This window comes from Neophocaena asiaeorientalis, unplaced genomic scaffold (assembly GCF_003031525.2).
Source record: "Neophocaena asiaeorientalis asiaeorientalis breed wild unplaced genomic scaffold, Neophocaena_asiaeorientalis_V1.1 scaffold369, whole genome shotgun sequence".
In the NCBI taxonomy this organism is placed as follows: Eukaryota; Metazoa; Chordata; class Mammalia; order Artiodactyla; family Phocoenidae; genus Neophocaena; species Neophocaena asiaeorientalis.
The window spans coordinates 2,156,177-2,167,702 of record NW_020175321.1 but is presented as its reverse complement, the minus strand read 5'-3'; the positions used below and the strand labels follow the sequence as shown (position 1 = coordinate 2,167,702).

General features: G+C 42.2%; 1 protein-coding gene across 2 annotated transcripts in view; it reads right to left on the bottom strand.

Annotated features, from left to right (window-relative positions):
* Positions 1–637: 637 nt before the first annotated feature.
* The window catches only part of SPRTN (SprT-like N-terminal domain), a 12,814-nt gene continuing 1,925 nt past the window's right edge, over positions 638–11,526 (bottom strand). The window contains exons 3-7 of one of the 2 annotated variants that reach the window (XM_024765598.1): positions 11,194–11,293; positions 9,155–9,298; positions 7,216–7,344; positions 4,214–4,481; positions 638–2,982 (exon numbers count right to left, since the gene is read on the bottom strand). In XM_024765598.1, coding sequence (XP_024621366.1) covers positions 2,249–2,982; positions 4,214–4,481; positions 7,216–7,344; positions 9,155–9,298; positions 11,194–11,293 — 1,375 coding nt within the window. In that variant the 3' untranslated portion in view covers positions 638–2,248. The remainder of the gene's footprint in view (positions 2,983–4,213; positions 4,482–7,215; positions 7,345–9,154; positions 9,299–11,193; positions 11,294–11,526) is intronic. The other variant, XM_024765597.1, reaches the window with a different exon arrangement.

Genomic DNA, 11,526 nt, shown 5'->3' with positions numbered 1-11,526 from the left:
CACTGCACCAGCCCCACCCGAATCAGCAAATGTGTTATGAACAGGGGCCATACAAACTGGATGTAAAGTGCAGAACGTGACGGACGGATGGGTCTTTCTGCCCTCAGGCTCTGCGTACACCTGTCCTGTCTGCAGTCCTTCTCCTGCCATCTTACCCCTCACATCTTACATATACTCCGTCCACTCGGAACAGCTTAGTTCTCCCAGTCGAACGTGCCACGGTCTGTTTCCAAGCCTTCGTGTTCCTTCTCTGCAAGGCCCTTTCTATCCCCCACCCCGACCCCAGGCGACCCTGACTGGCCCTAGGAGACTCAGCCGGATGTAGAACTTGTCCCTCCGTCCCCTGAAGCCCTGCGCTATTCTGCTGATTGTCTTTAAGTTCCCGCAGCGCCGGCAGAAGCCCGTCAGAGCACTTACTGCGCTGAAACCACTCTGCTTGTCTCACTCCCCGACTAGGCTGTAAAGCTCCTTGAGGACTCGGGCTCTTACTTACTTCACAGCCCCAGAACCTTGTACGGCTTTGCACCCCTCCGCCCCCAGAAGGTGTTAAAGTGCACGAAGTGTGTTAAATTGAAGTAGAGAAAATGATCCTCTACGAAAGTGTAACGGTACATGTTCGACATAATACACATCTTAAGTCATTTACCTATAAATATTTATTAAATACTATTGTTTAGCTTCTTGCTTAAGAAATATCAGAACTCGTAAACACTCAACCAGACAGGCGCAAATGAAAAGGACTGACAACAGCGTTAAGACTGCTGAGCGACAAGCTCTCATACGCTGCTGGCAGGACTGTAAACTGGCAGCATCCACTAAAGCTAAACACAAACGCCCCTGGTGACCCTGCATTCCAGCCCGGGGATGCGCTCAGCAGAAATGAGTAAGAATGTTCTTAGCAGCGCTATGCAGAATGGCCAGCCCCAAACTGGAGACAATTCCAATGTCCATTAACATCAGAACGATAAACTCGGGCACATTCATACAAGTACTACAGAGCAAGGAAAAGACTGAGCTTCTGCTACCCATAGCAACAAAGGTGCTACTTCATAGTGTTTAAAAACAAGCTAAACTAACCGTGGGGACAGATGAAAACATTGGTTACTCTGGGGCGGTGGGTGTTGGCTGGCAAGAGTTGCCCATAAGGACATCCATGGCAACTGAAATGCTCTCTAACTGCACCTGTGTAGTGGTCACTCAGCGGGGAACCCAGCTGCACCTTATGGATGTAAAGGCGTGTTGCAACAAAGTTAAGAAAAAGAAAACCTGTGAACTAAGGCCCTGAAAATATGCCAACACACTGGCGGTAGATCCATGAGACAAAGTGAACTGACCAAACTATCTCTGTCCCTTTGCTGGGACGTGGAAAAGAATGTTTTTTAAAAGAAATATAATTTTTTACATACACAAATGGTATTCCTAAATGGTTTCAACTTTGGCTTAAGGTTCATAATACTGTTTCCAGATGATGGTCCACTTGTACATAAACTAGGCAACTTGGTCATGTTATATGTGCCGGTTACTTAGTACTGAGTTTTAACCAGTCATTTTGCTAAAGCGCTGAGAGAACAGCTCAACCCTGGCCTACAGAATTAAAGTGGCTATTTGTTACCAGCAATATTCCAAAAGGAATTTATTTTACTCTGCTTATCTACTTTAACCTCAAACCTGCTGCCACCTTTTAGTGAAACAGAGAAATAAAAATCTTTGTAATATAGGAAATGTATTTCCTGTTAAAATTTTGAAGAAAAAAAAAAGAAAAACCAAAAGCCTCGAGTACCGGAAAACAACTAGGTTGTATTTTTGGTCAATATGTCCGATACTATGAATATTACCAGTTCTGGGAATGAGTTTTAATATTAATAAAGGAATTTAACCAAACACCTGACAGGATTCCTCACTGACTATTTTAAGGAAAATATGCAAGTTAAAAAGATTAACAGCTTTAAATACTTTTAAAAGAAAGAACAAAAGTATCTAAAAATTATACGTGTACGCACCCAGAAGCAACTCTGGGCTACAGTACACCTACGAGTGAACATAGCACCTTCAGACATAAAACAGTTTAAGTTACAATCTCATATATGTATATATAAAATAGAACATTTAATATGGGTGAACTAGGTTATAATCTGCAAATCTTAGCACTAACCAGGAATTCCTGAGCGGCTGACACTGTGCTATGAGGTAATACGGGCGGGACATGTGAGACCCATTCATTTTTCAGAGATTTCTTTCAGCTTTTGACTTAGAGGCTATCACCTGCAAGGCACCAGTCCAAGTGCTCATTAATCTGAGACTCCAAAACTTCACTCTGACAAACAGGACAGTGAACCATTTTGCTCTGACTAGATGAACTGCTGGCATTCTGCGTTGCAGCTATAGGACGTGAACCACACTTTGGATCGTTACCACCACTCTGTGTTTGCTCTTTCGCGATAAAAAAGTTGTCGAAAACAGTCCTGTCTTCGAGCCTGGGGCGTTTACTTGGGAATTGATCTTCAGGCCCACCTGCAACCTGGGGTGCAGTCACAGATGTCGATTCCACTGCTTTTAGAGGATTTCTTAGGGATATCTTAGAAGATGTCACCCTCCTTTGAGAACTAGAAGAGACCGAGTTTTTAGTGATGTCACCAACCGTGAGGCTTTTCATCGGAGACCCACTCACACTGCTGAAAGCCTTGTGCTTGGACACCGATACTCTAGAGAAGTAGTTGCTTAAAACACTTTGGTGACTGGAACTGAGAGCAGCGGAGACTAAGGAAGTTTTCCCACTTGAGCCGTTCTGTTCAAATGTCACCTCAGGTTTCGAATTGGGTCTTAAGGCATTTGCTGAATGGTCCTGATTTAAAAGATCCTGGGTTTTAACAGCATGTGAAGTGAGACATTTCCCAGATGAAGGCGAATTGCTGGTTCCCCCTAGAACATACCCTTTCCCACTGAAAGGGATTAACAACTGTGTCTCCCCTCTGTTCGGTTTACCTGCAAAAGAAGCAAATAAGAGTCTTCCTTGGCTCAAAATCAACACCATGACAAATATTAAGCTAACGGACAGCTTTTCCAAATGAAGAAATACCACTTCTGTTCTGCATTAGAACTACGTTGTAATTATCTACTGACGGGAGACGGACAATCCCCAGCAGTCCGAAAGCTGCGGTACTGAGAAAACATAAAGGACAAAAACACCCTCTCGTGTTTAGATAAGCAGTTCTATCACACAACCGTCAATAGCAAAGTAACTTCTCCTTGAAAATTGCTTTTAGTTCCTAAGTGTCGGTCCAGAAGCGAAAGGTCTGCTACCACGTTCTTATCTCCCCAACTCACAAGACTGAGGCATAAAATCCCTCCACATAAGTTCTTCTGCAGCTTCTCAACTTACTAATAAACACTTGAGATATGAGAAATATAGCTTATGTCTGGAGTCCTTATCACATCAAATCCACAACTTCCCTAGCACTAACTTTAGTAACCTTGTTACCCCTTCAAAAGGCAGTTACTCTAGGGGCTTCCCTGGCGGTCCAGTGGTTAAGACTTCGCCTTCCAATGCAAGAGGTGCAGGTTCGATCCCTGGTCAAGGAGCTAACATCCCACATGCCTCCAGGTCAAAAAACCAAAACAAAACAGAAACAATATTGTAACAAATTCAATAAAGACTTTTTTTAAAAAAGTGAGATTACAGAGCTAAAAAAAGTTTAAAAAAAAAGGCAGTAACTGTGAACCGCACAGGAAAGGGATAAATCCTGAAGATGAAGTACTAGCGTAATACGTGTCACATCCTTTTCCCATTCTCCCCGTGAAAATACATACATCAACAGAAGTCACCTGGATAGACTCCAACTGATAGGAAGGGGTGTAGCTAGGACTTCCATTCCGGGCATTGTTATCTCAATTACTGTTTTCATTCGGACAGTCTTTGCCTTCTGTTTCTCTCCTAATGACCCAGTGAGTCAGGACAGGGAAAGGGGCTTCACCCTCGAATTTCAGCAGTGGAAACTACTTCTGCTTCTACTCACATGTGTGTACAGCAGAGGATAGTTTTCTCCCACCATGTCATGGACAGCGGGATTTTTTTTTTTTCCCTTGAGTCCACACTTGAAACCGTCTACACTAGAAACAACCCTTAAGCTTACCTACTGCCAGTTCCCTGATGGACAGTACTGTCTGCGTTACAGCCACAGCCGTGGAAAAGTTGGGAGAATATAAGCAGAGTTACCTTTATTTTCTGCTTCTGATACTGGCTGCTTTCCTAGTTTTGTCTTTCCTTTGCCTTTTTTTGAGTAGCTCTCTGGTTCCTTGATTTTTATGTAGGTGCCTCCACAGGTTTTCTGGTGCTCAGCCCACCAGTAGTCATGGGCAGAGGGTGCCCTGTTGGTGGCGCGTTTCACGTAGCCGTAATATGGCTTCTTGTGCTGACACGGCCCATTGCAGCGCCACCAGTGTCGCCGGTACTCATCCACCTCGTCGTGGAAAGTATGGTACACCTGGGTCGAGACGAAGTTGTCAGCGTTAAGCAGGCAGGTTAACAAGGGTAAGAGAATGAATATACACGCAATATATAAGCAGCCCCCCGCCCCCTTTTTCAACTTTCCAGTTTCCCAGCTTTCTGAAGTTGTGTTTTGGGAAAGACAGCAACGATATTTAGCTTCTCTTCAAAAGTTCATTTTAATGGGAAACAGCAGCACTTAACTTAGTGCTTCATAAACTGTGTAAAGATAGAAAAAGGTGAGACTAGAAGACAAGAAAGTTAAAAAAACCAAAAAGCTTCTATAAATGCTCTAAGTTTTAGAAACCCTATTTCTAAACGATGAAAAACTAGGATAAAGACAAGACTTTATATAATGCTGTAATAAGTAAGAATTGTTCCCATTGCCAAGCTGAAATCTTCCCCTGTAAGTAAACAAAGGGTCTTGAGGACCGTTTCCTGTAAATGCTGGACCCAAACCTCGTGCAGCGTCTGTCAAACCCGCCCCGCACATGCACCCGGCTCCGCCCATTTCTTCATAATAAGGCTTCGGGCTATCATTTTATCTGATTATAGGTGAAAAGCTCTCCAGGACTTGAAAGTTCTCAGCCTGTACCCCTAGTGGCTATTACCGGCCTGGCACAGGGAAGGTGCTCAGTGCTTGCTGACTGAGTGAAAAGCTTCGAGTCAAATAAAATTCTCTGTAAATGTGCTTTTCAGTCCTTCGACAGGATCCGTCTGTTTCACCCTCTAGATGAAATCTTACTTAGAACCTAAGCAGGAGACAGACAGGAACGCTCTAGACCCCCCCACCTCGAGTACTGAGGACGGCAGGGCACCATCTGAAACGGATACTCCTGAAGGACTGAGCACCTTCTCCCCCTGTCCTCTCAGTGAAACGTTACTGTTTATATAAGGAGCACAGCATATGAGTTTTGTTTTGTTTGTTTAAACCAAGGCATTTAGCTCTTTAGTAAAGTCCCCTTGTGGGAAAGAATGCTAAGCTTTCTATAACTCTACAGATAAATAGTTTCATAATCACCATCTCTCCATCATAAGCAAACAAACTCTATTATTTGGCAAGCACACCAACAACGCAAATTATGGTAGGTGCAGAAGAGACTGGAGGAGAGAGGGTCTGGGAGCGAGGAGGCCTGTAAGACCCTGCCCGCTCTCCCGTGTTGAGAACACTCCGCTTAACAATTCAGCAGCAAAGACCACAGCGAACTGGATCTGTTTTGCTTCCAGCTTCTGTAATTCCTATAGCCTGGGGATGTAACTTTTTAACAATGTAGTCACTAAAATAAAATTGTTCTCAATGTGGATGCCCTGTGGAGTGTGCTATAACGTGATGTAACCCGTGAAAGCAAGGGGTGTCCACCTGATAAAGCCTCCTAGATGAAAACACACAGACATCCAAGATAAAAGGGCATATCCTCTTCCAACTGAACAACAGGAAGTATACTAGGATTTTGCTTAAAGTGTGAATTCTGATGAAGAAACTAAGTCTTTTACACTAGCAACTCCATAATTCTTGTGCTAATCTGGATTTTATGTGATTGTGTTAATGCAAGCCACTTCCCTGATGCTGAAGGAACTCTGTCCGGTAATTAAATGAGCTCTCTAGAAAATTAAACTGATGGCTAGAGAATAATACACGGAGGGTCAGCACTTCTCGCTTTCCATCACACTGGCCTTTGTTGCCTTTTAAAGGAAGGAAATATCTAAACACACCAAGGCATTTAATCTTTGTAGGAATTAATATTTCTGTTTGGTTCCATTCAATTCCATATTTGCTAAGCGCCTGCAGAGACACTGCACTACACATCTCATGCAGAGGTATGTAAGGATAGGCAAGAGCCGCCCCGTGAGAGGTATGAAAGCAGAATAAAATAGTGTAAAAGGTTAAATATCTGCCGAGCAGGTTCCAAGGAGGGAGAAGCTGTATCTCACTGTAAAGATGGAGATCATTTTGACAGAAAATAGGAGAAGTGGCATATTTTAGGAAAAGGGTATATGAGGACAGGCACGGAGGTGCAAAGTCCACTTAGAAACGTTAAGACATAAGCAGGGGGGCTGCAGAAGGTAAGAGAAAGGGAAGAGCAAGGTTATCTGAAAAAATGAATCAGTAGTAACAAAAACAACTAATATTTAATGAGTACTCAAACTGTGCTAAAACGTTTTGCATGTACTTCCTCTAAGCCTCACAGGACCCAACAGGTAGGTGCTGCCATTACCCTCCTTTCACGTGAGTAAACTGAAGCGCAGAAGAAATCAGCGGGTCCCAAAGTGAATCAGTGGCGCCAGCGTCTGGACGCAAGCAACCTGACTCTTCCTGCTTTTTTGACCCCAGGCTCTGCCATCTCCTACAATATCATGCAGAAACACGAATCAAAGACTTCTGAAGAAGGGAATGACATATGAAATGGTGGCAGAACGTGGGACAGACTGGAGGAGGACACGACGAGGCAACAAAATCAGGAGCAGACTGTAGTAGTCCAGAAGAGAGGTACGCAGGCCTGCAGTAACCCCGTGCAACGTGCTGCCCTCGTTGTGGCTGGAGGCACCAGGGTACCGCTGGTGCGGCCGCCCTTCGCCTACGTGGTCCTCGACAAGCCAGGCAGCTTCTCTGGGCCTCTCACTTGCTGTGGAAAATCCTCAAACATAGTATTCGTTTCTACCCAGTTCTCTATTTTCAGGAAGTACTGAATAAATAACTGCTGAATATCATAAATGTGTGTGGCTTTATATACCGTTATATTGGCTCCCGTCAGGCGATTGATGCGATGCATATGTTTACAAAACTCTGGGCCGTGCCCTTCCCGATCTTTATCGTTATTCGTGACAAATAAATAGGCATGTATCATTTCATGCAAGAGGGTCTGAAACAGAGAACAGTCAAATTAATTTGTTATGGTGCTTTTGAAAATAAAAATGCATTTTCTTACTCTACCTGGGGTCTTAACCTTCTTTGGATCACAGGCTCCGTTCAGATACTGAACGAAGTCATGAACGATCTTTCTAGAAAACTTACATAAGCACCCATTCACAAAACTTTGCCTCTATAATATCCAAAGCTCTGTAGGTCCCAGGCTAAGAACTCTTGTTCCAAGAAAGCCTTTTTAATTATTAATCAAAATCCAGTAGAAAAGACTGACAAATCCAACTACATGAAAATTTAAAAATTCGGTACGGAGAAAAAATTTTATAAGTAAAGCGAAAAAAGAAACTCAGAAAAATATATGTGCAACCATCTCACAGCCTATTAATTCCTAAAATATAAAGAACTCCTAAAAGTCCACAGGGAAATGACCAACAATACAATTTTAAAATAGGCAAATGTCACGGACAGGTCAGAGAAAATGAAACATATATGATCCACAAACATGTGAAAAACGTTCAACGTCATTTATAAAAACAGAAATGCAAATTAATACATTAGTATACCACTTCTTGCTTATCAAGACTGGTAAAACTCCTAAAGTTTGACACCATTAGTAAAGCTAAGGGAAAATAAGCACTCCCATATATCACTGGTAGGAGTGCAAAATGGTACAAATTCTCCTCTCCCTGGGGAGGAGAATTTGATAACATCTAACAAAATTACAAATCCATTTGTCGTTGAACTCAGCAATACCCAGACTAAAATGAAAGGCCGTACATATGAGGTATTTTCTCGGTGGCACTGCTTACAAAAGCAAAAGAGTGAGAACAGTGTTTAGCAATAGGGGCCTTGTTGAAAGAAGAGCCACATAATGGAATTCCATGCAGCCATAAAAAAGAAAGAAAAATTTCTCTATGAAATGATCTGGAGGATGCTACAGACTGTATCATTGTAATGAAAAAAGGCAAAGTACAGAAGAGTATACACAGAATTTTGTATAAGAAGTATGCTATGTGGTGGGGAGGGCGTAAGAGTGGATATAAATATTGGCAAAACAGAACAACGATAGAAAAAAGAAACTAATAACAGTATCCTTTAGTAGGTAGAGAGTTCAGAATAGAGGAATGGGGGAGATCAAGACTTCTTTGTGTACAGCTTTCTATAGTTTTGGGATTCTGAATCATGTAAAAATTTAAAACAAACAGTAAAACCTGCTCATACCACACCAAGGATGCAGCAGTTTAGGTGCAAAGTTAACAAAAGCACTTAAGGCTGCTATTTCATACTTTATTCTAAAAAAAAGTGAATACAAAAAGTGAAAATCATAAAGGTCTTCAAAAGCATACCTTTTTCATAATCCTCCATAGTTTTGTGAAAAAAATAATTTCCATCAGAAGAGCTAGACTGGCATTAATGAGCTTTGGTCTTACAAAATTGTGCTGAACAGCAAAATGGGAGAATCAAACATTTTAACTTGGTCATTATGAAACCATCCCTTTTAAAATTATCAACTCTATCTTTTCCAGAAAATGCCACTCTACTGAGACTGAGAGTCAAAGGCCATTCTACATTTCAGATGTCTCTCAACATTCTAAAATAATGATAACTATTCTCAGAAAGTTCCTGATTTTTGGTCCAATTTAAACACATCTCGAAAATGGGACATGGCATTGTACTGAACACTTCTATTTTTATATATCTACCATTTTCCACACTTAGGCTCTACACAACATGGTCCCCAAATACCTCTATTTCCCACCACTGTTCTATATCTGGCCAAAAACAAGTACTTCTGCTCCTAAACATGCCGTAAGTTTAGTGGCCTCGCTTCTGTTCACAGCACTCCCGTTCCTTCTGTCAAGATAGTCTCCTCTACTATGTGTACATGTGAGAATCCAATCTGTCCTGTCAGGCTCACACCCATGTTTTAGTTTGCAGTGGTTATAACAGTTCTAAGGGGACAGGACAAGAGCTTTAGGGCCGGGGAAACCAGAGCCTAAAGCGAGGATCTGGTATTCATGATCCACGTGACCCTGCACAAGTTACAACTTGCCCCTCACCCTTAAAATGGAGATACCCTAATCTTGCAGGGCTGTGGTAAAGGCAAACACTACAATAACCAGGGTAGTCCGGCACGCAGTAGGCGTGGTGATGTTACTAGTAATAAAATCCACATCTCTGAAGCTTTTCTTGACCTCCTCAACCAGTTTAAGTCTTTTCCTTTTCTGAATCCTACTGATTATAATTTAGGCAGCTACTTTCAATACAGGCCAGAGTCCCCCTATTCTTCCTCTGTCCACCTTCCTGATCTGATGTTAGAACTTTCTGCCAACAGCAAACGCTCACTTGAAGCATTAGCACCTATTTCCCATTTTCTTCTTGCCCATTACCTTAAGAAGATAAAAACTGTTCACGTGTTAATTTAATCATTTATGCAACAAATATTCATTAAGCAGTTTTCAGTTAGGGCTGTTCCAATTAGGGCTCCTGGTAAGGTTGATCTGGTTAATCATATTGTTCAACTTTTGTTTTTTCATTTTTACTATCTTTTTTTCTGCTTATTCATTTAATTACCAACGGAGTTGTGTTAACACCTGCAACTATGTGGATTGATTATTTCTCTTTTTGTTTCTGCTAATTGATGCTTTATGTCGTTTAAAGCTATGTTATTACTTTTAGGGTCATTATGTGTTTTTATTTAATATTTATTCTATCATTATAAAATGTCTCCCTTTTTTCTAGTAAAACTCCCTCCCTTAAAATCTTTAAACTCATACTAATAAAGCCATAGCAGCTTTCTGTTGTCTAGTATTTAGATGATATGCTTTTTCTCATCCTTTTATATTTAACATGTGTGTCTTTATCTTAAGCACGTCTCTGTTAATCTAGGATGTCATTTCATGTTTTTAACTGGAGTGTTTAGTCCATTTACATTTAACATAATAACTGCTGTTTTTATGTCCACCTTTCTCTTTATTTGATCTGGGCTTTGTTCCTTTCTTTCTTATTAATTGGGTTATTTCTGTTGTACCATTTTACATTTAGTGGCTATTTACCTTTTTAAAACTCTGGTAAAAAAAAAAAGTAACATAAAATTTACCACCTTAACCATTTTAAGTGTACGGTTCAGTAGTGCTAAGTACATTCACATTGTTGTGAAACCCCTTACCTTTTATTACCCTTAAAAACACATTCCCAAGCATGTTTTAACTTATTTCCCATCCACCTATACCACAGGTGGTATTTCTCTGCCACCTATGCTCTCTAGTGCATATGTTGCAGGTGATATAATTGGGGCAAGACCACTCACACTGGCTGTATCTTGGAGATCTTCAGGCAACTATTCGACTCCACTAAACATACTCTGACAGCTCCCACGGCTCCGTTTTGCTAGCAGGAGTGACCACTAGCTCTAGATACGCAGTGTGCCCTCACGCTGCTTTGTTCTGCCAGCTCAGCTACACGTCCTGGGAGGACACCATGGTGGCTGAACACAGGAGAATCTGTGTGTCTCAATACAAAGATCTGGACCCTAAGTTTTTCTCTGCTTCTAAACCAACCACTTTGCCTCTCTGAACCTTGGTTATCTCATTTATAAAAATGAGAACACACCGTGAACATAAACAGGATTACCATAAAGATCACACTGGGTGACTTACCTGAAAGCCTCTACTTTCGAAACACGGTAAGAATATAAGGTAATCACTATTATTTACCCCACAATACACGTTCGCGGTGAGGGAAAACGGGTTTTTTCTTCTTCACGTGTACAAATTTACAGCAGTCTACACCAGTAACAAGCGTTTCTCAATTACTGAGCTAAGCATCGGGTTCACGCAAAGAATACCTCCACCAGATCCTTCCTTGGTCTCAACTTTAAGAGGGGTTCACTGAGGCGGATGGAACACATTCCGCCCCTGCCTTCGTAGCTGCATATCCCAGCGCACCTGGAAAACAACCACCACAAAACGGTCGCTTAACGGTCGCTTAGCAAAGATACGCGAAAGGGAAGCGGACGGGAAAGGGCAACCGCCGGTTCCTTCTCCAACGGTCCAGACTCAGAGGGCTCTGGGGCGGGGCTTTCTCTCGAGAGCGCACGCGCAGCCGCTCGGAGGGGCGGCCCCTGCCTTTCGCGCCAGTTAGGGAGGCACGTGAGCAGCAGGGACTCCCCGAACCCCTG